The sequence below is a fragment of the Dipodomys merriami genome, unplaced genomic scaffold, assembly GCF_024711535.1.
Source record: "Dipodomys merriami isolate MVZ:Mamm:240054 unplaced genomic scaffold, mDipMer1.0.p SCAF_38, whole genome shotgun sequence".
Classification (NCBI taxonomy): Eukaryota; Metazoa; Chordata; class Mammalia; order Rodentia; family Heteromyidae; genus Dipodomys; species Dipodomys merriami.
Window position 1 is genome coordinate 8353400 of NW_027205381.1, and position 26440 is coordinate 8379839.

The 26440-nt window shown below is 37.6% G+C and overlaps 1 protein-coding gene across 3 annotated transcripts in view; it reads left to right on the forward strand.

Annotated features, from left to right (window-relative positions):
* The window catches only part of Mre11 (MRE11 homolog, double strand break repair nuclease), a 58943-nt gene extending 36075 nt beyond the window's left edge, over positions 1-22868 (forward strand). For all 3 annotated transcript variants that reach the window (XM_069989501.1, XM_069989503.1, XM_069989502.1), the window contains 7 exons: positions 321-383; positions 7130-7349; positions 9087-9167; positions 15349-15407; positions 16888-16952; positions 18557-18632; positions 22392-22868. In XM_069989501.1, the coding sequence (XP_069845602.1) occupies positions 321-383; positions 7130-7349; positions 9087-9167; positions 15349-15407; positions 16888-16952; positions 18557-18632; positions 22392-22448 (621 nt within the window). In that variant the 3' untranslated portion in view covers positions 22449-22868. The remainder of the gene's footprint in view (positions 1-320; positions 384-7129; positions 7350-9086; positions 9168-15348; positions 15408-16887; positions 16953-18556; positions 18633-22391) is intronic.
* The last annotated feature ends 3572 nt before the right edge of the window (positions 22869-26440 follow it).

A 26440-nucleotide genomic window follows, 5' to 3' on the forward strand; every position in this document is an offset into this window, starting at 1 on the left:
TGTTGCTCTTCGAAATAGGGTTCACGAGGTTTTTTTGGCCTGGAATGGCCTCAAAGTATTATCTCTGATGTCAGAGCTGATGTTCTACCATTTGAACTACACCTCCATTTTCGACTTTGTAGGTAATTAATTGGAAATACTAGTCTCACAGACTTTTCTGCCCAGGCTAGCTTCAAATCTTGATCCTTAGTTTTCAGCCTTAGAGTAGCTAGTATTACAGACATAAGACACCAGCATCTGTCTTAGTATTTCTTAGCTATAGCCATTATTTTATAATTGAAATAACCAATATGTTTATGATTTACTCTGTTATCGTTTAGGTACGTCGCTTCAGAGAAAGCAGACAAAAAAATACCAGTGAAGAGGATGATGAAGTTCGAGAGGTAATTTTTGGAGGGCATGGCTGGTATGAGTGGGCAAGGGTTGGCTAAGGATAGTAACTTTTGGTTTATTTAATACAATTTACTTAGCCTACAAGTAGTTTTGATTATTGTCTTTATTCTTTGTTTCCCTTGCTCTTGTCTATAACTTGTTTGGAGAGTGGGAAGAAGACATAAAAAAGAGCCCTTAGTAATTAGAATAATACTTGGTTACCACTAGACCAACTTAACTACTTTAAGAAAATCTTACCTTTTAGAGCTGACATTTTGGGCAAAAAATTTTGGTTAACAGTGTTATTGTGGGTAAATAGACAGTTGTCATTGTCCTGAAAGGTTAAAATGAGCTTTAGAATCCTCATTACTGTCTTAGGCTCATTGCAGGTTAGGAACAACAAGTTAGTGCACACTTGTTAATATTTTTGGCCTCTGTCTTATATTTGGTGAACTCATGATTGAAGTATATTTTACTTTTTTACTTTTTAATTTTTTTATGTGTTTTATTTTTACTATCTAGTATGTCAAAGTTATTTTTGTAAATTTTAGCTACACCCTCAGTACTTTTGGCTTTAGTTTTTTTTCCTGGTTTTTATTTTATTTTACAATTTAACATGTCCATTTTATGTATCTAGTGTATCTCAATCATAGTAACCTGTTCTACCATTCCTTTTTATCCTACCTACTTCTCCCCCGTGATGCCAATTTTTCCACTTCCTTTTTCACAAATGTTCATTGAATATTAAGACTATATTCAACCCCTTTTCCCTTACCCATTTATCCTGCCACTAACCTCCACCCTTCCACCTCCACTCAAACCGTTTTCAGCTCCTTGATATTTATATTTTTTTTACCCCAAATATTTCTTTATTTTGCAATCACCAAATTGAGATGATTGCATAAGTCTCATAGTACTGTGGCATAGTTACACTTAGCTAAAGTCACAAACACATTTTAACCTTCACAATGATAATCACCATTATCTTAATCTACAAAGTTTATGAACTCTACAAACTTAAACAATAAAAACAAAAAAAAAATTACTTCCACATTGGGTTATATATACATTTCTTTCCTTTTGCTTAGTGTCAGCTGTTCCCTCTTGACTTCTCATTTCCTCCCTCCCATCACTGACCTTGAGTTGCTTAGTTCCCTTTTATCAATGTCCAGTGAAGCTGATCAGCCCCTCTGCTGTATTTTTCTACCTGTTTTCCTCTGATTCTGTGCCCTCTTCCTAGCTTCCCTCAGATGTGCACATGTATACTATATATGAGGTAAAGAATACAGAGTAATCTAAAAAAGACAAATTAAGAAGAGGTCCTTTGTTTCCTTGTCTTTGGGGTTCATTTCAGTCTGTATATTGTGCACATATGAAGAGGTGCTTGGTGTTACAATTTGGTGTTATTCTTCCAAGACTGACCTCTTTCAGTTTCACTGTGTATTAGTGTCTGGAGTCTTGTTTACTTTTGTCATATCTCGTTACATTTTGAATCTGACATCCACATATCAGGGAGACTGTATTCATAATGTTAAACTGCCTGTATACATTGTACTTTAAGGAACTTGACTGTGTATAAGTGCATGTGCTCCTGTGTGGTGGATATATTTTGGGTCTTGGATCTAAATGTGAGAGAAAACATGCACACTTTGTCTTCCTGGGCCTGGCTTACTTTGCTAAGTTCGTTTCTCCCCCTGTCCCCAGATCCATTCATTTTCCCACAATGGACATAATTCCATTCTTCCTAATGGCTGATTAAAATTCCATTTTGTGTGTGTATTTGTGTATATATTGGTATAGTTTTATACAGCTAAATTTAGATATAACATAAATATATTTTATAAAAAATAAGAAGAGAGGAAATGGTGCTGCAGCTCAAGTGGTAGAGCACTCGCCTTGAGCTGAAGAGCGCAGGGACAGCGCCCAAGCCCAGAGTTCAAGCACCACAATGGACAAAAAAAAAAAAAAGAAAGAAAGAAAGAAAGAAAAAATGTATTTTTGGGCTGGGAAGGTGGCTCAGTGGTAGAGCGCTTGCCTTGCATGCCTGAGGCTCTGGGTTCAATTCCTCAGCACCACATAAGCAAAAAGAAAAAAGCCAGAAGTGGCACTGTGGCTCAAGTGGTAGAGCGCTAGCCTTTAGCTGAAGAGCTGAGGGACAGCGCCCGGGCCCAGAGTTCAGGCCCACGACTGGACCAAAAAAAAAAAGAATACATAGATACATTGGATATAGATGCAAATATAGATGGATAGCTATAGATAGACATTCGATCTGTAGAGATATATAAATAGATACATTTCTATAAATATACATTTTCTAAAGATAGATTGATTAATTGATTGGTGAATGGTTAGGTTGATTTTCTTAATCCATTTATCCATTGTAAGGCATCTAGGCTATTTATCTTTGTTATGGTGAGTGGTGCAGCAATAAACATGGGTGTACAAGTGTCTTTATTTTTTCCTGATTTCTAATCTTTTGAATAAATGCCCAGGAGTAATATTCCTGGATTACACATAATTCTGTCTTTATTTATTTGTTTTTTGAGAACTCTCCATACTGCTTTCCTTATTTGCATTTTCAACAATAGTGTATAAGGTCTCCTCATAGCATCATCAGCATTGTTAATATTCTTGATGATAGCCATTCTAAATGAAGTGAGATGGAATCTTGGTTTTGTTTTGATTTGTGTTACCTTTGTGGCAGAGATGGTAAGCATGTTTTAGTGTATTTATTTGCTGTATATACTTTTCCTGAGAGGAATGTGTTTCATTCCTTTTTCTATTCTTTTTTTGTTGTTGTTGTGGGGCCTGAACTCTGGTCTTGGGTGCTGTCCCTCAGCTCTTCAGCTCAAGGCTAGCACTGTACCATTTGAGCCGCAGCTCTACTTCTGGCTTTTTCTACTTATGTGGTACTCGGGAATCGAACCCAGGGCCTCATGCATGCAAGGCAAGCACTCTACCACTGAGCCACCTTCCCAGCCCTCCTATTTATTCTTATCTGATTCTTTAGGGGTTTAGTTTTTTTTGATTCATTGTGTATTTTGATTATGAGACCCATATGAGACATATTGTTGGCAAAGATCTCTCATTCTACTTTAGGTTATCTTTTTAGCTTAGAAACCATATGCTTTTCTGTGCAGAAGCTTTTTAGCTTGATGCAATCTTATTTGTCAGTTCTTCTATTTGCTGAGTCTTGGAATTCTACTCAGGAAGTTACTGCATATTCTAATATGTTCTAATGTTTCCCCTACTTCTTGCTGTATTAATTTCAGGGTTTCAAGTCCTACGTTGAGTTCTTTGATCCACTTTAAACTGATATTAGTACAAGAGAACAAACAGAAATCTAGTTTTAGTATTCTACGTATGGATGTCTAGTTGTCTCAACAACAGATTTTCAGACATATATTTTTGGTTTCTTTGTCAAGATTCAGATGGCTTATAGATGTATGGATTTATTTCTAGATCTTCTAGTCTATTCTGTTGATCTTCGGGTCTGTTTTGTGCCAGTACCTTCTTGTTTTTGTTACCAGAATTCTTTTTTGTTTTTTTCTTCAGTCCTGGGGCTTGAACTCAGGGCCTGGACACTATCACTGAGCTTCTTTTGCTCAAGGCTAGCACAGTACCACTTAAGCTACAGTGCCACTTCTGGTTTTTTCTGTTTATGTGGTCTGAGGAGTCAAACTCAGGGCTTCATGCATGCTAGGCAAGCATTCTTAACACATTCCTAGCCCCCAGAATTCTGTAGTAAGTTTTGCTGTATGGAATTGTGATAATCTCCAGTATTGCTTTTTTTTTCTTTGGCTGTTTTGGGCCTTTTATACTTCCACATGAATTTATGGCTGATTTCTCTGTCTGCAAAGAATGACAATGGAATTTTGATAGACATTGTATTGAATTTGTAATTTTCATATCAAGTCTCAAAGTTTTTGTGATTGTAAGCCTTTCTTTGTAGCTGAGATTGCTACCATGTACCACCATACACAGCATGTTTGTTGAGATGAGGTTCTCAATTTTATGCCCAGTCTGACCTTGAAACTAATGTGCTAACTACTGAGTCTAGGATTAAAAGCATGAGCCACTGTGGCCAAATATTTTTTTTTAATTTTATTTTATTTTATTTGTGAACATACGGTACAGAGGGGTTACAATTACGTGGGCAGGATAATGCGTACATTTCTTACCAAGCATTGCAGCCTCCTCCTTTGGTTTACCCTTCACATCCCCAAATATTTATTTTTTTCCTGTTGCTTTCCATCAGTGGATACTTTACATAGTAAACGTGTTAGACATTGTAGTTTTTGTTAAGAATACAAATATGAAAAAGTTATAGCTTATGTCTAATGAATTTTCTATGTAAAGGAAAGTTTCTGCCCATTTCTGAAGCTTATTATTGTTTGTCTTAATATTTAGATAAGGCTTTCTTTTCAACATGTTTTTGAGCACAATGCATCTTCATCAGTGTCATCTGTTCCAACACCCCCCGTCTGTCTCATCCCCATCCATCCCTTCCAGTTTCCTAGTTCTGTTTTTATGTATGTACCTTGAGTATTGTGTAAACAAGGACTGGCTGGAGAGGTAGGAACCTTTTGGGAATCTAAGGAGATACGAACGTGCGGGTTTTCGGCTGGGAAGTGGCTCAGTGGTAGAGCACTTGCCTTGCATGCATGAGGTCCTGGTTCGATTCCTCAGCACCACATAAGCAAAAAGAAAAAAGCCGGAAGTGGTGCTGTGGCTCAAGTGGTAGAGCGCTAGCCTTGAGCTGAAGAGCTGAGGGACAGAGCCCAGGCCCAGAGTTCAGGCCCCACAACAGGACCCAAAAAAAAAAAAAAAAAGAATGTGCATGTTTTCCTTTGTGCTATTGTTTACTGATCCCATGTCACTTTGTAAACCTGGTCGTCCATGTGCTTCTGGATTCTCCATGCTTTCATGTTCCTCAGAAAGGTTCTATACTTTTCTTTGTGTGTGTGCAGTGCCTTGCCTTTACTATACCCTGCTGGCTGTTGAAGAAGCAGTTGGAAGCTTTCTTTGTCTGAGCTCTGGCACTACAGAAATTGCAGTACATTATCTGTTTTTTGAAAATTGTATAGAATTGCCTTTTGAAACTTTCTACTGGCCATCTTTTTGGGGATTGTTTTTCATTTAACAATTTTCTCCACATTTTCTTTAAGAATTAGCTATTAAATACCTTCTTTTCATGGATCAGTTTATATGTTCATTTTCCAAATTAGACAGAATTATGGTACAAGTCTTTTTGTTAAATATATTTTTTAAAACTTGTGATAATTGAACTCAAGATCTTATGCGTGCCAGGCAGGTATTCTACCACTTGAACTTTATCTCCAGTCTTTGAGTTTTACTTATTTTTTTTATTTTTTTGTCAGTTGTGGGGCCTGAACTCTGGGCCTGGACACTGTCCCTCAGCTCTTCAGCTCAGGGCTAGTGCTCTACTACTTGAGTCATAACACCACTTCCAGCTTTTTCTGCTTATGTGGTGCTGAGGATTCGAACTCAGGGCCTCATGCATGCAAGGCAAGCACTCTACCACTGAGCCACCTTCCCAGCCCTACTTGTGGTTTTGAGACAGGACTTACTACTTTTGCCTAGACCAAACCTGAACTCTTAATCCTTCTGCCTTTGCCTCTTGAGTTGCTGGGATACAAGTATCCACCACGGTATATAACTTCTAACTCTTAGAATACTGAATCAACCTAACTTCTGCTTCCCAACTTTATTCACATGTTTTCCCTTACTGCCTTGTTATCTTCTTCTTCTTCTTTTTTTTTTGGGGGGGGTGGTCCGGTCATGGGGCCTGAATTCTGGGCCTGGGTGCTGTCCCTCAGCTCTTCAGCTTAAGGCTAGCACTCTACCACTTGAGCCACAGCGCCACTTCTGGCTTTTTTTTTTTTGCTTATGTGGTGCTGAGGAATCGAACCCAGGGCCTCATGCATTCAAGGCAAGTGCTCTACCACTGAGCCACCTTTCCAGCCCCTTGTCCTCATCTTCTTGTGAAGCTTTGTCTGTTTTTATTTTATGGTATCATAAATCTTAGAAATGCTCTAGTCATGTGTTTTTAGACCCAAAACTATCCAAGCAAGAAATAATGTTAACATGGTGACCTAGTATATATACATTAATTTTGGAGAGCTTGTCACTTCTTAGGTTTTTTCCTTAGCCAGGCAGATGTTTATCGTATTGTTAATTGTGCTTGATAGTTTTGTGTTTGGGGATTTGAACTATTTTCTAGTTGTAATAAAATGGGTTTTTTTCTTCTTGTTATATTTTGATTGAGATTAGATCATAATAGATTTTCTATTTTTAAGCCATAAAACGCCTATTTATTTTAGAATTAAAATATTTGTCTCAAATTTGTGTTTTTTTATTAAATTAAAAAATGATGGCATATTCTTGGTTTTAAGATGTTTATGTGTTTAAAGGATTATTGCCATGTTTTCCTGTTTAAAAAAGTATTTTCAGGGAAAAAATATAATGCTCAATAAAAAAAAGCATTCTAAAATTTCACAACCTAGAAATAAAAGCTATTTTTTTGCAGGATTTTTTTCATGTTGTTTATTATTAAAAGCCCATTCTAAAAAGCATGTCAGCAACTATCTCTTACGGTGTTTAATGGAGGGTGAGTAACTGCCAATTTCGTAATTAGTAAAAGTAATAATGTAGACAACCTACAGTGTTCATGTGAATCACTGATTGATTGCTAGGGTGCTACATTATCAACACCAATGTTCCTCTTGCTACCCAGGCGATGAATAGGGCCCGAGCTCTCAGATCTCAGTCAGAAGATCTCATCTCTGCCTTTTGCACTGATGACCTCACTAGTAAAGATTTAACAGAACAAATGGCTGATGACTCTGATGACAGCATCTCACCAGCATCTAGCAGAGGAAGAGGCCGAGGCAGAGGACGAAGAGGAGGCAGAGGGCAGAGTTCAGCATCAAGAGGAGGGACTCAGAGAGGCCGAGGTCAGCACCATCTTTTACACTTAGAAGCTATATGGGAAATACTAGATTGTGAGTTTTTGTTTCTAAAAACAGTTCTTTAAAAATGTTGCTTTGCATAAAGATAATCTTTAGTGCAGTATAGTTCAGGCATTTTTTTACTTGAATTAATTTTGAATGGCCACCCACAACACAGGATTTTAATTATTTTAATTATTTTATTTTATTTTTTTTTGCCTTGGGAGCTCTCCCCCTTTGGGCTCAAGGCTAGCTCTCTACCACTTGAGTCACACAATTCTACTCTTGCTTGCTTGCTTTTTTTTTTTTTTTTGTAGCTGTAGCCAATTGAACATGTATCTCACAGACTTTCCTGCTTGGGCTGGCTTTGAACCATGATCTTCAGATCTTAGCCTCCTGAGTAGTTAGGATTATAGGCATGAGCCAGCTTAATCCATATTTTTTAAAAGCTACATTGTAGCTTTAAAATGTACCATTTAGGTACATTGGTTGTCATATTTACTGTCAGATGCAAAAATAATGAGACAAAAATTAAGAAAAATGGGCTGGGAAGGTGGCTCAGTGGTAGAGTGCTTGCCTTGCATGCATGAGGCCCTGGGTTCAATTCCTCAGCACCACATAAGCAAAAAGAAAAAAGCCGGAAGTGGTGCTGTGGCTCAAGTGGTAGAGCGCTAGCCTTGAGCTGAAGAGCTGAGGGACTGTGCCCAGGCCCAGAGTTCAGGCCCCACAACCGGACCCAAAAAAAAGAAAAAATTAAGAAAAATGATAGCAAATGGCAGTTTCATTTATAAAATTTTTGTTACCATAAAATTCCTGTATGATTATAAAGTAGTCTCCATAAAGTTTGTTTAAAAAGGAAAACTACCTCAAAACAATTTGAATTCTTAAAACAATCATTAACATTATCTATTTAAATATGACGCCACTGCCAATTAATAGTTATAAAACAGTAAGCTGGGAGCCGGGCTCAGGCCTATAATCCTAGCTACCTCAGAAGGCTGGTATCTGAGGATTGTAGTTTGGAGTCAGTCTAGGCAGGAAAGTCTGTGAAACTCTTATCTCCCGTCAAAAAAGCAGGAAGTGGAGCTGTGGCTCAAATGGTAGAGTGTTAGCTTTGAGTACAAAGGCTCAGAAACAGTGCCCAGGCCCTGAGTTCAAGTCCCAGAACCAACCCCCCCCAAAAAAAGTGAAAAATTGTCTTCCAGTGATTTCCTGATGTAATATTATCAAAGTCTATCCCTAGGAAGATTTTCATTTGTTTCCATTGTTATTGTCCATAGGAATTTTAAGCTGGTAAAATAATGTAGTTTAAACTCTTAGGAGAGAAATCTTCCCTTTTTTTATGATGCATACTTATCATTACATTTACAGATTTTTTTTTCTTAAACTCTTAACTCGACATATCTACATAGATATAACCTAAAAGTCTCAGAGCTTGTCATGGTGGCACACAGTTGTAATCTTGTAATCTCAGCACTCAGGAGTCTTGAGGTAGAAAGATGCTGACTTTGAGGCCAGCTCAGGCTGCACAGTAAGTCCCTATCTCAGAAAACCACAAAATGACACACACACAAAAAATAGTTTGAAAAATAGTAAACCTCAAGATTTTATTCTTAAATAGGCTATTGGAATTTTATAAACCAGTTGTTTTGACATAACTGTTTAGCTTTCATTTGGTATGATGTAAGAAAGCCTTAATTGGTGATAGGATTGTATACTAACTATTTAGTATTCTCATAACAGGCACTGGTCTGGATATTTCTACTCAAAGCAGGAGTTCAAAGGCCACTGGGTCAACATTTAGAAATATGTCTATCGTAGATGGTGAGTATGGAGTATAAATGATATATAGCAGTTACTTATAAAGTACAACATAGGAAGACTGAGGAAAGCTACATTTGTAGTGCTCATTTGTGTCTCTTGCAGCCACTGAAATTAAGATCATGGGTTAGATTATTCTTTATAAGATCTTTGTCATGCATTAAAACTATTAAAAGTAAGCTTTAAAAATATTCTATAGCCAGGTGATGGTGGCTCACGTCTGTAATCCTAGCTACTCAGGAGGCTGAGATCTGAGGATTACGGTTCAAAGCCAGCTGGGGCACTAAAGTCCATGAGACTCTTACCCATTAACCACCAGAAAACTGGAAATGGTGCTGTGGTACAAGTAGTAGAATGCTTGCTTTGAGCTGAAGAGCTCAGGGACAGTGCCCAGGCCCAAAGCTTAAGCCCCAGAAAATTTTTTTTCTGTAGTTTCTTCTCACTTTGAAACAGTATAATGTTGTTTATAACATTTAACAGAAGGGTTGTGAATCCATAGAAGGTGAAGAAGCTACGGAAGCAAAGAAGATGGTTGAGAAAAAGCGAAACCACACTGCTTGAAGTCAATTATCTTAGAAGACTTAGGAGCCTGCCTTTCTTCTTCATTTTCTAGATGAAGTAGCTTAGCAAAGCTGGTTTTTCTGGTTGATAAAAACTATTAATTGTACCAATAATAAGTAATATTTATAAAACAGTTAATATGTGCCTCTTATAGCTCTAGGGAGTGGATACGTAGGTACTTATGTTATCCTCATTTTATAGAAAAGGGAATTGAGGCTTCAAAAGGGGAGTCACTAACTCAGCATTCAGCTGTGTAACTAGTTACACAACTAATCATTAGAACACAACTTAGATTCATCCTCAAATTCTGTGGACTACCAAGTCAATAACTGACCCACTGCATTAGTGACCAGATCAAGATGAGATTAGAAACTTAGCTAGTTAATGGTTCTCAGTAGATCTTTGAATTATACAGAGTAACCTAGTTAATTAAATAACAATAATCTGTATAGCCTTATAATTAATATATTAGTAATATAGTAATATAATCCAGAAGATGAAGTATGCTGCCTCAGAGTTTAGTCATTTCTTTAAAGATAGTTTGCAACAGCTGACATTACAAGAAAGGACAAACATATCAAACTAGCAGAGACTCCTGAGGACCTTGTTACAAAAGTTTGATTGCTATGTTTTTACTCAGGTATTATTCAGTATGTTAGAAAACTCCCTGAAATCTTAACTGTGTCTTCATAAAACAGTCAGTCTTCACTGTCAGTAAGAAAGTGGCGTTTAGAATGATATTGCTGTTCTTCCTGATAGTTTCAATGCAACAGCAAAGAAGGGAGGGAGATGGCAGAGGGGAGTTGTATTTAAAGGATTCAGGCTGAGTTCAAATTTTAGTTCAACTTGGCACAGCTGTGCGATGTTAGTCAAGGCACTTCCTGTTGTTTACATGAAAATGGGAATTCAGTCATCTTGTACTAGATCTAAAAAAATGAATGGGGAAGAATGGGTATAGTAGTATGCACTTAGGAAATATTATAAAAATGAAAGAAGAGAAATATGTTGTTTTTAAATTAAACCATTAAAAGTTGGAGCATGCCACCGAAAGGGTCATAGGTTACCAGTTGCCCTAGCCTAGGATGCCTTGACTTTCCTGGCTTCATTATTTTGTGTGAAGACACCAGTAGATAGAATCATTACTTAAAGTGAGTCTTTGTTAAAGTGTAATAAGCTCTAGAGAAATGCTGCCTTTTTGTGTTGTGATGGTTATCTACTTTTTAATTCAGTTTGCTGTCTTTGGTGTTCTTCTGTTTTGCTGTCATAAATCTAAATATGTATTCTTTTTGTGGGGTAGGGTAGTACTGGAGATTGAACTCAGGACCTTGAACATTTGCTTGACTTGGTTGTGCAGAGCTGGCGCACTATCCTGGAGCCATGCCTCCAGTTTGGCATTTTGCTGGTTAATTGGAAATGAAGTCTTCAAGACTTTTCTGCCCCAGCTGGCCTAAAACCATTATCCTCATGGTTCAGAGCCAGCCTGGGCAGGAAAGTCTGTGAGACTCTTAGAAGTGAGTTGTGGCTCAAAGTGGTAGAGCACTAAGCCTGTGCCAAGAGCTCAGGGACAGCATCCAGACCCCAAGTTGGAGCCCCTATGACTGACAGAAAAAAAACCACGATCCTCCAGAACTCAGTATCCAGGCCTGAGTCACCAGCACCTGAGTAATATTGTATTTCTTTTTTAAATCATGCTTTAGGATTTATTGGCTTTCATAAATCTGTGAATTAGTATCTTTCATTATTTCTAGACAATCTTTAGGTCAGATATATTACTTCTCTGCTTAGCTTTTGACCCTAGAAAATACTAGTAGAAATAATCTGACATCTTGGATGAAACTCTTTCTCTAGAGAAGGTTCCTCTTTGTTTCCTCAGGCTTCTAGAGCACCTCAAATCTTAAACTCTTTTCAGCTAAATGTGTAACTTGAGGGCTGTCTGAGCCACTCTGATGCTGTGTGCCTCTTTACCACTGTTCTTGTTAGCTTTTGTGGTCCCAGTTTATGATAGTGAAGAAACAGATTGTACTTCCCATTTGGGGAATGTTCATAGTTATATGTTAGCTCTTTTCCTTTTCCTCCAAGATTCTTAAGACCAGTATTAACATTTTCTCAGAATAATAGGTATCCTAGGGAAGTGTTTGAGATAGCAGCTTGTGTTGTTTACAGCAGAAGTTTTTGTCTAATTAACTTAGCCTGTCTCTAAGATGATTTAGCAATTTTGCAAGTTGGCCTAATTTTTTTAAAGTAATCATAGTCATCTATGAAAAGGACTATGTCATTAAGTCAAATTAAAACAAAACCACAGATTTTCTCAATGGTATCCCTGTGCTGCCTTGTGAAACAGCATCGGGAAGAACATAGCTCTGGAGTCGGACTTGGATGGGTGCAGTCAGGCCAGCTCTTCACCTGCTGGCAGTGCACTGACACTGTAAAGAAGAGCAGTGCCTGGCACAGGCCCATGCCATTAGGTTGCAGAGGAAGGCTGAGTGAAAGGTTATTTATAAGACAATGTAGCATTACTATAAGGGCTTGATTCTAAAGACAAAGATTAGCATCAAAGCTCCTTAATCAGTTGTGTATCTCTCAGCAGGCTAGTTTAGCTTTCCATCTGCATTTCAGTGTCTTCACATATAAGATGGGGTAGTGATTGCTTCTACTTCACCTTTGCCTGGTTATGTTGAAGAGTACTGAGAAAAGATGACTGTGAGGTACCTGATATTATGCGTATATAGATTAAGCCCTGACTAAAGATAAACTGGTTATTTAATAAGCCTCAGCTATAAAATAGGAGCCTTCACAGAATAGTTAATAGTGAATTTTTAAGCATTTAGAATGTTGACCATAGCACGTAGTATAACTCAGTAGGTGATTACTACAATTAGTATTAGTCACAGTTTTATTTTATTTTATTTTATTTTATTTATTTGGGTCCGGTTGTGGTGCCTGAACTCTGGGCCTGGGCACTGTCCCTCAGCTCTTCAGCTCAAGGCTAGCACTCTACCACTTGAGCCACAGCACCACTTCCGGCTTTTTTCTTTTTGCTTTATGTGGTGCTGAGGAATTGAACCCAGGGCCTCAGGTTTGTAAGGCAAGCACTCTACCACTGAGCCACCTTCCCAGCCCCTAGTCACAGTTTTATGATCTGTGCAGGCAGTTGGGGAGCTGTGAGTGTGGGGTATGTATTTACTAAAGATCACACCTAGGCCTTATATACACTAGTTAAGCTCTTGGTCATTGAACTATACCTCCAGCCCAAGATATATATATCACTGGTTTAAGTTTTATTACTACTGATATTGAGCCTTTTTTTGGGGGGGGGGTGTCATGAGGCTTGAACTCTGGGCTTGTGTGCTGTTCCTGCACTCTTCAGCTCAAGGCAAGCACTCTATCACTTGAGCCACAGCGCCACTTCAGTTTTCTAGTGGTTTATTGGAGATAAAAGTCTCACAGACTTTCCTGCCCAGGCTGGCTTTGAACCATGATCTCAGATCTCAGCCTCCTGAGTAGCTAGGATTACAGGCTAGAGCCACTGGCGCCCGACAATATTGAGCCTTTTAATGAAAAGAAGAAACTATTTTTTGAATGGGTGAGATATTTTTTTCAACTCTTAACAAATTAAAGACCACAAGATGCGCTGCGAAGGTGGCTCAGTGGTAGAGCACTTGCCTTGCATGCATGAGGCCCTGGGTTCAATTCCTCAGCACCACATAAGCAAAAAGAAAAAAGTCGGAAGTGATGCTGTGGCTCAAGTGGTAGAACACCTAGCCTTGAGCTGAAGAGCTGAGGGACAGCGCCCAGGCCCAGAGTTCAGGCCCCATGACCGGACCGCCCCCCCCCCAAAAAAAAACCCACAAGATGTTGCTTCTAGACATCCATTATAAATGGAAGAGTGAAGACAAAAACCACATTCTGTTGTAGCAAGTTCTTTGTAATATGGGGATTTATTTATGCACTGAGATTTTGTTGGGAAAAGTGGAGCTTAGATTTTTTGCCAGGAACAGTTACAAGTAAGAGTTCATAGCCCCAATTTTTCCATTGAAGATAGTAAGCAGAGGACAGTGGCTGACCTAACAAATTATGTCTTTGGCTACTTCCTTTGTGTATGATTTACTCTTGTGCATCTCACCACTGCTGCTGCTGCATTCCTGAGCTCCACTTATAACTCCATACATGAGAATGCTTGCTTCTTGCTAGGCACTTTCTAAAGCATTGCAGCAGTACCTCTATCAGCAGTTTTCCACATAGGATATTACCACTATTTTACACATAAGGAAATTAAAATTTAAAGAAGCCAAGAAATTTGGCCATACTCATCTAGCCAGTCATACATAATAAATTGCCTTCCTATCAAAAGATAATGCTTATTTGTTGATAAATTATTTATTTTACAAGCATTCATTTATCTTTTGCTAACCACTACAGATTTCTTGTCCAGGTTTGAGGGCATAATGGACAAGAATTGTATTATTGAACAGAAATATCCTTTACAAGTTTAATGCTCACTGGCTTTTCTGTTCATTTGTTCTTTCTGGCCTTTAGGATGATAGGTGAAACCAGTTGTTGAGAGAGCAGATAAGAATTTTGTTTCTACTTTTAATCTCTTCTCTCAGATAGACATAAGAATTTGTAGTTGGAAGAATAAACACATAATAAATTTAAGCTAGGTAGAAAGAGGCCTGAGCTCTTCTACCTAGGAGAATTTTGGATTTGAGGGTGTTTCATTTAAGTCCCCTTTTCTATCCTTGCTCTATTCAGATTAGGTTTGTCTTTGGGGAAATGTTTGATATTAACAAACTATCAAGGTTAGGCAAAAATAAACCTTCAAATTAGGTGTTTGAAATTTATTTTAAGTTTGATCTCAAGAGAAAACAAGTGAAAAGATAAAAAGTTTCTAACCATGTTAAAAGTATGGAGTCAAAGAAAATTTGATTGTGGAATAAAAGACATTCTGGTGTGTGTGTGAGAGAGAGAGAGAGAGAGAAAGAGAGAGAGAGAATTAATTGCCTTGGCACTGTCATTGAGGGAAACTCCACTTATGGCATTTTGGAGGTAAATTAGATAAGAGTCTCATGGACTTCCTTCCCAGACTAGCTTCAAACCATATCTTCAGATCCCAGCCTTCTCAGTAGCTAGGATTATAGGTTTGAGCCACTAGCACCCAGCCAGAAGACATGCTGTTTTATAGTAATCTTTTCTGATATATTTAAGTATTGACTGTGGCTTCCAAGGTAGAGAAAGTTATTAATGCAGCCAAAGAAAAATCTCATCAGCTACAAAGAAGGAAGGGATTAGGACACTTTACTTCTAATTTAATTATTCAGATGATCAGATTTTATCTTTCAGGTTTTTTTATACATTGTATTTAGTGTGACGTATTATGAATACTGCTTGTTTCTATATTTGCATGAGCTGGGACAGCATGAGATTGACAAGTAGGCTTTTGAGTTATTTGGACATGTTAACTCCATTTCCCTTCAAATTGAAAAAAATGTAAATGGTTTTATAATTGATTATCATGAATTTTTGCAAATAGGACTTCAAAATTGTTAAGCTAAACAAATGTGCAGATTTTTTTCTAGATAATTTTAAAAAGTACCTAATGGGTATTTCATCTTTTTCATTCTAGCTTTCAAATCTGCAAGACAGCAACCCTCTCGAAATGTTGCTACTAAAAGTTATTCAGAGGTAAAAAGAAAAAGTTTATAGTTCTGTTTTGTTTTCTGTTATAAATTCTTTAATTTACAGAGTAAATGGGAAAGCATGTTTACCATTAAAACTGGACAGAACTTAAGCATTTATTTATAAACTTCTAAGAGTTGTTTCTCTCTTTTAAAAATAACAATTTATATTGTTAGAAATCCATTAATTTTGTATATATAATATATTTAGGGACAGCAAAAATGAATCAAACAGCCTGACACTGGTGGCTTATGCCTGTAATCTAGCTGCTCAGGCTGGTAGGAAAGTCTATGAGACTCATCTCCAAATAGGCACCAAAAAAACCCCAAAAGTTAGAGCTGTGGCTGAAGCAGTAAGATTGCTAGCCTTGAGCAAAACAGAAGCTCAGGCCCTGAGTTCAGTCTCCAGGATTGGTACACACACATACACACACACACACACACACACACACACACCAGGCTCATGCATGAAAATGAGTTTGTTGCATATAAAGGCTTTATTTATACTCAGAACAAACTAAAAGGCTTTAAGCTCTGTTTGTTCTACTTAGATTTAGCAAGGGCCTCTGCTTTTCACTTGAATTCTGAAGATAGTCCAGTATGAATTATTTGTCCTGTTGCTTCATTTCCAGAACCTGTGTATTGTAACTCCTAACTCAGTATTTCTCCTCAGTGTTTCTTCATGGCAGCAACACGTTATGACCAGACACCTCTTTTCTCTGAAAGAATACTGCGTATATTACAGAATGTTTAGAAGCATTCTTGGCCTTATGGGTTAGTTTTTATATTTTGCATTTCAGTTAGATGAAGACACATCACACAATACCTATCAAATGTCTACAACTGTATAAAAGTGTCTACAAATGTAGAGCAATAACATTTTCCATGATGGAATAAAAAATCAAATATTTGTGTTGGCACTTAACAATAACAAAAGATATGCAACAAAGATAATTGAAACCAAATATTTCCCACATAGTTTGATACCTCACTTAAAATTGGACCTGATAGCTGAGTGTGGTGCTTTTAGCACTGAGGTGTAAGAGGCAAGAAGATGAGTTCAAGGCCAACCTGGCCTAAACAGTAAAACCCTATTTCAAGAGAAGGGTCTAACGTGTGGCCTAAAGCCTCTGAATCCAATCTTCAAGAAGAAAATTTAGGACATGACTGTACTTGAGCCTAGGTGATGACTCACTAATCTGTGTTTCTTTAAGGACCAAGACTCCTGTGATGTGCAGGGGAGATAGGAGCTAAGAAATGAAGTGGAGAATATCTTTTGTGAAGGAAGGAATTTGGATAGAGACATCAGGCTAGGTTTAGTTTAAATATTTGTTGCTTAGTGTAGTTTCTGGCTCATTTTTTGTAACTCTTGTATATAAAAGTTACAGAGAGAGAGACCACTTAAAGATCAGTTATTTAATTTTTTTTTATTCAGCTGTTGAATTTCTAACGCCTGTGCTTTATTTTGTTTACTTTCCTTCTCTTAGATGATTGAAGTGGATGAATCTGATGAGGAAGAAAACAGTCTTCCTACCACAGGAGCAGATAAACGGTAGGCCAGAAACTTTCTGAAAAAACCAAAAAATTAAAATGAAAAACAATAGACTAGTTTGTAAAGTCGATGGATTGTTACTGCAAGTATTTTCAATGAGAACCTATAATTCATTTCCTTTTGTTTTTATTTCACATTGATTTTATTGATAATATTATTTTGTTAATATTTGGCTTCTTTGTTCTCACTTTGTATATATCCAGTTGAGCTAATAGAAAGGATGATATACACACTCTACCTTCAAAACTGATATGCTGTTCCTTTTGTTTTGATTTTGCCTGTTGTTTTTAAGCTTGACTTGATTGTTACCATTCTCTTGTATATTAGCATTTTCTATGAATAGTGTTTGACTAAAATTTGTGTTTAAAATATTTGATGGCCTTTTTATAAAATACTTTGTGTTAAAAACTTTTTGCATTAAGTTAGATGTAATGAGGACATGTTTAATAGTACTGCCTTCAGGCAATGTTAAATTATACTGATGAAAAGAGTTGATATATTCAAATCCACTAAATAGTGATTGAGTCAGTACATGGGAAATTTTATCAAGCAGACACTTAATTTTGATGTGGTATGGACTCTCAGGAAAAAGCAAGGAATGTGGACTGTGGTAAAAAGAAACATTTCTGAAGATCCTTTGATCTTGTTACAGAAATGAGATTTGAAGTTGTTATAATTTTCAGAAGTAGGATGGTAATAGATACATTTTAATATAAGAAGTGTATTAGTTAAAATTTTCTTCCCTTTTTTATAGGTGAGAAAATTTAAGCACAGAGAAGTTGAATAAGTTGTCTAGTAAATGAAAAAACTGGAATCCAAACATTCCAGAAACTTTTTCTCTTTCGTAGAATTTTTTTTTTTTTTTTTTTTTTTTTTTTGGTCAGTTGGGCAGGGGCCCTGGGCACTGTACCTCAGCTCTTCAGCTCAAGGGTAGCATTCTACCACTTGAGCCACAGTGCCACTTCTGGCTTTTTCTGTTTATGTGGTACTGAGGAATCAAACCCAGGGCCTCATGCATGTGAGGCAAGCACTCTACCACTGAGCCACATTCCCCTCTTAGAATTTTTAATTTATTTGTACACAGGTTTCAATGCGATAGCCTATAAATAGTTACAACATACCCCAATCCAAACTGAACCCCAAAAGCCCTATTTAAAAAATGCTTTTATTTCTTTTAATATTTTTATTTTATATGTTTATGTTTGTTCAGTGGCTAGCATTGGCTTAAAAACCTGAAAGTGCTTTTTTTTTTTTTTTTTTTTTTTGGTCAGTCATGGGGCTTGAACTCTGGGCCTGAGCCCTGTCCCTCACCTCTTCAGCTCAAGGCTAGTGCTCTATCATAGCACTACTTCCAGTTTTCTGGTGGTTTATTAGAGATAAGAGTCTCATGGACTTTCCTGCATGGACTGGCTTTGAACCCTAATCCTCAGATCTCAGCCTTCTGAGTAGCTAGGATTACAAGCATGAGCCACCAGTGCGTGGCTGAAAGTGCATTTTTGATTAGGAAAAATTTCTGTTCTAGTTCACTCTCTTTGTTGTTTCTGTTGTTACTGTTTTGGTTTTTAAATTTGTTGTTTTTTAAACTTTTTTTTTTTTTGCCTCAGGTATTCAAGTACATCATCCAGCAAACATATGTCCCAGAGCCAAATAGCTAAAGGAGTCAATTTTGAATCAGATGAGGTAATAAATATTTTACTAAACTTTAACTGATATTTATCTGTTTATAAAATGAATATAAATACCAGTAGTTAGATGCTAAAAGTTTTTGTTGTTGTTATTGGTCAGGGGCTTTAACACAGGGCCTGGGTATGGTCCCTGAGCTTTTTTGCTGAAGTCTAGACCCACAGCACAACTTCTGGTTTTCTGATTTTTTAATTGGAGATAAGAGTCTCACAGACTTTACTGCCAAGGCTGGCTTCAAACTGCTATCCCCTAATCTCAGCCTGCTGAGTAGCTCGGATTTCAGGTGTGAACCACTGGGCCTGGCTCTAAAAGTTTTTGTTTTTTTTTTTTTGGGTCCGGTCATGAGGCCTGAACTCTGGGCCTGGGCACTGTCCCTCAGCTCTTCAGCTCAAGGCTAGTGCTCTACCTCTTGAGCCACAGCGTCACTTCCGGCTTTTTTCTTTTTGCTTATGTGGTGCAGAGGAATTGAACCCAGGGCCTCAGGCATGCAAGTTAAGCGCTCTACCACTGAGCCACCTTCCCAGCCCCTCTAAAAGTTATTTTAAAAATAGCTTCACTGGTAACCTTTCTTTGAGTATTAAGTCAATAAGTAATATTTGCTGATGTCCATCAACATAATTACTTCATATAAAAAGCCTAGGGACTTTAAACATGACTTCCGCTCAACTTTTATTTAATTTTCTCTGTTAAAAGAATCAGTATTTTTTTTTAACTTCTGCCATTTATATTGCATTTATATGGAAAAATAATGGCAGTGATAATGTAAGAGTTTTTAACAAAGTGTTTATGAGGCACCCACTCTGTGCTCCACATTGCTTTTATATTAGAAGGATCATGGTGGAGATTTTCCTATCATGGAGTGTTGAGGCATGGACCAAAATCCTCTCTCCAGGATGTGTGGGAAAAACTCCAAATCAAGATGGTTGTCTGAAGGAGACAACCATAAAATCTCAACTAGAATGAGGAAGAATAGAAAGAAGTAGAATCAAACTTATCTTTCCTTTATTAATTTTTTGAATTAAGTTGAATTAGAGTTATATAACTGAAAGCTACTGGTGTTTCTCTTTCTAAGGCTGTCAATGAAAGCAAGGAATTTCTAAGTTTTTGTTAAGTGCTTAAAGGTGTTTTCCTTTGGCCTATGACCTCCTTCACTACAAGAATATTTCCTTGTAGCTGGGAAGGTGGCTCAGTGGTAGAGCACTTGCCTTGCATGCATGAGGCCCTGGGTTCGATTCCTCAGCACCACATAAGCAAAAAGAAAAAAGCCGGAAGTGGTGCTGTGGCTCAAGTGGCAGAGCGCTAGCCTTGAGCTGAAGAGCTGAGGGACAGTGCCCAGGTCCAGAGTTCAGACCCCACGACCGGATCCCCCGCCCTGCCCCCCCCCCCAAAAAAGAAAATATCCTTGTAGTAAACACGTGTAACATGATCTTCACCTTTTTTTGGGGGGCGGGGTCCGGTCGTGGGGCCTGAACTCTGGGCCTGGGCACTGTCCCTCAGCTCTTCAGCTCAAGGCTAGCGCTCTACCACTTGAGCCACAGCACCACTTCCGGCTTTTTTCTTTTTGCTTTATGTGGTGCTGAGGAATCGAACCCAGGGCCTTGAGCCTGCAAGGCAAGCGCTCTACCACTGAGCCACCTTCTCAGCCTGATCTTCACCATTTTTAAGTGCACAATACAGTAGTATAAATATATTTACATTATTATAAAACAGGTCTCTAACTTTTTGTCTTACAAGACTGAAAATCTGTATCCTTTTTATCCCTTAAACAAGTCTATATTTCCTTTTTTCTTTTCTCCTTAGCCTTTGGTAGTTACCATTTCTCACTACTTTCTTTTCCTATGTATTTTTCTACTCTAGATACTTGAAGTATTCACAGGTTTATCATGTTGTGGCATGGAGCTTAGCTCTTTTCTTTTGAGTCTCTCCATGAATATGACAACAGTAACTGGGGAAGGTTTGCTATAGCTCATGATACAAAGAAAAATGACAGTGAGAGCTGTCTACCTATTGCATGCTAACCTGTCTCATGCTAGCATGTACTTAGGGGTTAAAGTTCTGCTTCATCGAGGCCCAGAAATTCTGGAATCCAGCACCTATGAATGCTGAAAACATGGCCCAACACAATTCATTCCTCCTTCAGGCTGTTTATTGCAGGTGTTTCAAGAGAAAAAAAAGCTGTCAGTGCAGAAGGAAAAAATGTAATGATATATATCCTAAACCACAAGTCGCAGATTTGTAAGATGAACAGATAAAGATATCCACTGTTCAACATGAATCTGTCATTAATAAAATCTGCATTGTATTTGCCATGAATATGGTTTAGATTTGATTGTCACAAATACATAAAAGATGTAACTTTGTGAACTGATGGATATGTTAATTAGCTTGACTGTAGTAACAATTTTGCTATGTATTTCATAGTATCATATTGTATATCTTAAGTACACAGCATAAAATTTCATTTTAATAGCTAAAAAAATCTTAAGGAAAAGCATGATTAGCAAGTTCTTTTCATCTTTATTTTGGAATTATCTTAAAACTATATAGTTTGGGCTTATCTGAGGTTTGTTTTCATTCTAAAATTAATTAATATATGTGATATTCCTACTTATTCTTACCATGCATATAACTTGGCACACCTGTTTGGAAACTCAATCAGTCTGAGAGTGCCATCAATTCGTGACAGTTAACAGAGGACAGATAAACAATTATAGCTGCTTTGGAGTCAGAACTTCTGTATGTGGCTTTACTATTTTTGTCTGACTTTCCAGAAAAGAAGATATTTGTAATACAATGTAAATGAGGGAAAACAAACTGTTCACAAACCAATTAGATATGGCTTGAGGTATACTTTTTTTCCTGGCTTACCTACACCTTATTTATCTTTTTTTTTTTTTTTGTCAGTTGTGGGGCTTGAACTCTGAGCTTGGGCTCTGACCCTGTGCTCTTCAGCTCAAGGCAAGTGCTCTACCACTTGAGCCACAACGCCACTTCCAGTTTTCTAGTGGTTTATTGGAGATAAAAGTCTCAAAGACTTTCCTGCTCGGGCTGGCTTTGAACCCTGATCCTCAGATCTCAGCCTCCTGAGTAGCTAGGATTACAGGCGTGAGCCACGGCGCCTATCTCTCATTTATCTTTATTAAGGTTAATAACTGGGGGAAATGAATGTGTATATATTATTGATATGTGTATTATGTATATACACACATAGGTATATAACTTGAGAAGTCTTTATTTTGGGGCATAGTGATGTAGTCCTAACATTTGGGAGTTAGGACTGTTTGTTCAAGGCTACAGAGTGAGTCCAAGAATATAACAGGCTATCTAGCATGTATTTGTCTAAATAAATAAATAAAATAATTAAAAACATTTAATTGAATTTATATTTCACACTTATAAAGAAATGTAAAAATTAAATCTGTCCCTGTGATTCACTGATATTTTATTTCTTTTCTTTTTTTTTGTTTTTTTTTCTTTTTGCCGGTCATGGGGTCTGAACTCTGGGCCTGGGAGCTGTCCCTCAGCTCTTCAGCTCAAGGCTAGTGCTCTATCACTTGAGCCACAGTGCCACTTCCGGCTTTTTTCTTTTTTGCTTGTGTGTTGCTGAAGAATCGAACCCAGGGCCTCATGCTTGCAAGGCATGCACTCTACCGCTGAGCTACCTTCCCAGCCCCTCACTGGTATTTTAGCATAATAAGTTCTTGTTTCAATAAAGTAAGGAGGAATCACTGACTTAATATTTATATATTATTTCAGGATGATGATGATGATCCTTTTATGAACGTCGGTTCTTTAAGAAGAAACAGAAGATGATATATTTAATGAAAGCCAGACATTTTCAGGATACAGGAACAAAAATGGAAATGTTGTAAGAAGATTTTACAGTTAGAGATGTTTTAAACGTCTCTAATTTGTTAACTTGAGGAATTTGCAAGAGTGAATAGAGAACCTAATGTATAAGAGTTTCTATTTTCATATACTATTTCCTGAACATAATTCAATTACATATTTCCTAGTTTATGGAAATAAAATCAATATAGGTTCTCTAGTATTTTATTTTTTTTCTTTTTTAGGACGTTGTTCTTGCTAGACAAGCACTTTTCCTCTGAGCTACATCCCAGCCCTCCTCATTTTTTTAAATGTAGTTGTTAACATTGGTAAGAATGTTGTATAAATTTAGAACATTATATTCCTGATATATGAATGTATATTCTAATAAAAGCTTTGCTTAAATGCTGGTTTTAAGGAAGGATTAAAATGCAACATTATACATTTATGCTTTATGATAAGGGTTTTCATTATCTTAATATTACATTAATCAGAGTTGAAGGGAAGAACTTACAAAATTTAACCTCTTCATAATTTTTAATATTTTCTGAGAGGTTCTGGATTATGTGAAATTAAAACCTTGTATATGCCTTGATTGTCATCGTATTTGCTGTACTCGCAGCCTCACGGATTTTGAGTGATTAGAAGTACCTTGTATTTTAATGAAAAGTTTTTGTTAGAGGAAGGAAGGGTTTTTCATTTTATTTGTGGCAAAGACTCAGATTATGTTTCATTGAATGGTCATAATTTTCTCCATTTACTTTATCATTAGTGACATTCTCTTTCATTTTACTCTCTCAACTACTTTTAGGAAGAAAGGGGTTAAGAAAATTATACATTTTTAGGAAGTGGTACTGTGGCTCAAGTGATAGAGTGCTAGCCTCTACCTCCCCCCCAAAAAAAAGAAAAGTATATTTTCTTTTTATTTTGTCATGTGGGGCTTGAACGCTGAGCCTGGACACTGTCCTTGAGCTCTTCAGCGCAAGGCTAGTGTTCTACCACTTGAGCCACAGTGCCACATCTGGTTTTTTGGTGATTAATTGGAGGTAAGAGTCTCACGGACTTTCTTGCTTGTGCTGAACCACGATCCTCAGATCTCAGCCTCCTGAGTAGCTAGGATTAGAGGCATGAACCACCAGTGCCTGACGAAAATGATACATTTTTAAAATACTGAAGAACTTTTTTTGGGGGGGGTGGGGGGGTCCAGTTGTGGAGCCTGAACTCTGGGCCTGGACACTGTCCCTCAGCTCTTCAGCTCAGGGCTAGCGCTCTACCACTTGAGTCACAGCGCCACTTCTGACTTTTTTTCTTTTTGCTTATGTGGTGCTGAGGAATCGAACCCAGGGCCTCATGCTTGCAAGGCAAGCGCTCTACCACTGAGCCACCTTCCCAGCCCCTGAAGAACTTTTTAAAACCTAAATGTTATTGTTGTATTAGATTAAAACACAGAAATACAACTTCTCTGGAATATAATTTCCAAGTTTTCTTGCCAGTAGTACTTTATTTTAACTTTGGTTCCTGAATGGACAGTCCTAGAAATCTTAGTCAAAGAACTCATGTTATATTTATATTTTCTTATTTGAAGGAGGAAGTTAACATGTTGCCTCTTCAGATTTTTTTTTTTTTTTTTGGTTGATTGTGGGGCTTGAACAGCCTAGGTGTTGTCCTCAGCTCTTTAGCTCAATACTGTACTATACTACTTGAGCCACAGTGCCACTTCTGGTTTTCTGGTGTTTTATTGGAGATAAGACCATCAAAATAATTTGGATTTGTCCAGTTTTAAGAAAGAGCATTTGCATCGTGGCTATGGTGTTAGACTTATTTTAGAAATGGTCCAAGTCAGCTAAATGTAGTAATCCCAGAATTTGGGAGGCAGAAGGTTTGTGAGTTCAAATCCACACAGTAATACCTTGTCCTTCCCCCCCCCCCAAAAAAAAGAAAAGAAATGGCCCCAGTCAAAAATTACAGTGTAACATGCTAAGGCATTTAGAAATGTTTCTAACCATGAGCATAGGATTGTTTTAGCAAGCAGCCTTCATTAATTCCAAAAAAGGCAGTGTCTCTTCAAATACTCATGGGTAAATTTTCCCTTATCTTTATTGCAATCTTTATTTAAATCCAAAGTATTACTAGCGTTTGGATGGAACAAAGGTTTAGCCTAAGCTTTGTGGGCTTAGTTGTAGACAAGACACTGAGAGGGATAACCAGTGTTCCCCCTACTCTTGGCACACTGCTCAGACTGATCTTCAGGAGTGTAAGCTAGTGGCTGTTCGGAGAAAGAATTTTGTCTTAAAATTGCTCCAGGGTGTGACAGTCGGAAAGGGGCTCCTGAACCTGATGGAATTACCTGCAAAGGAAAGCGTCCTTATTAGCAGGTACCCAGGGTGAAAAGCTCTTCCACTCATCCAAGTCATTTTGTGAGTCTTTAGTATTCATTCAAGTAGATTTGTTAGTAGGCAGTGTATATCACACCCTTTTTGACTAAGTGTTCTTACATAGTTAAATGCGCCCCATATCCTTGATTTATAGATGAAGGCAGCAGAATCTGTGGGTTTTTTTTTTTTTTTTGTCTTTTTTGTTGTTGTTGTGGGGCCTAAACTCAGCCTAGGCATTGTCCCTCAGCTCTTCAGCTCTACCATTGAGCCACAGTGCCTCTTCTGGCTTTTTCTGCTTATATGGTGGTGAGGAATCGAACCCAGGGCCTCATGCATGTGAGGCAAGCACTCTACCACTGAGCTACCTTCCCAGCTCTGGTTGCTGATTTGGGGGGGGGGGCGGGGGGGGCGAATTTTTTTTTTTTCAAACCTTCTGATGTATAGGTACTCAGCCTTCTGATGACTCCAGACCACCCATAATCAGCCTTTGGAGCAGTGGAAACATCTGAAGAAAGCATTTGTGGGGCATCCTTCTGTGATTTCCAGAAAATAAATCTCTTTCCAGTGTCTTGTTTCCTATCAAAAACTACAACAGAGTTATGAATGCACTACACTTTTAAGTAATAGAACTGCTTAGAAAATTCAAGTGTCTAGGCCAATGACCTTTAATTCAGATACACAAAAAAACATTATTTTCATGAACTCTAAAAGTGCTCATCACAATAAAGTCTTGTGATTTAACATAATTAGAAAGTGACCACGTCACTTTACTATTTGCAAGTCCAGGAAATAGTTACCACTAGTGCCTGGGAAAGCCAACCCTGCATTCTCTCTGGGAAAGCAGTTCTACTGCTGCAATTCAGACTTCTTATTTTTGCCACAAGGTGGTGCTGCCACTGTTTGATGCAGTTGTGATATTTATGTGTCAGGTTTTCATTCATAGTATTTTGTGGCTTTTTAAACAAAATGGTTATAAAAGTTTTATGTAATAAAGATTTGGCTTTTGTCAAGCCACGAAGCTTCCATATTCTTGGTTACAAGTATCCACATTTTATCATTTTTTTGTCATCTTTTTAATAGACTTGAATGTTTATTCATCAGATTTGAAAGTCCTGTTTCCCTTCCCTGGTGCTGGGATTGTAGATGTGTACCACCACTTGTGGCTCCCATAAATACTATAGTTTATTCTACCATGCTGTACTTAAGCATTTTAGTATTTCTGCTATTTACAAGTACGAATAATACTGCAATAGTGGTTAGTATTTTTATATTTTTGGAAGTGTGTCTTCAGAGAAATTTCTACATGTGTGATTCTTGAGTAAAAGAATAAACATGTACTTACTTCTGTTCAAATGTTGCTGTTTTCTTAAATTTTATGTGGGACTTGGGCATAACTCAGGGTCTCTTGCTTTTGCTCAGCTATTTTACTTACTGCTGACATTCAACACTTGACACTTACCTACCAGTTCTTGCTTTTTTGCTAGTTAGTTGGGGATAAGAATATCCTAGATTTATCTTACTTGGGCTGCCTTGAAACTAGGATCTGAGTGGCTAAGGATGGTAGCTGTGGTCTAGCTGTGAGGCTAGACCAAATTCCCCTTT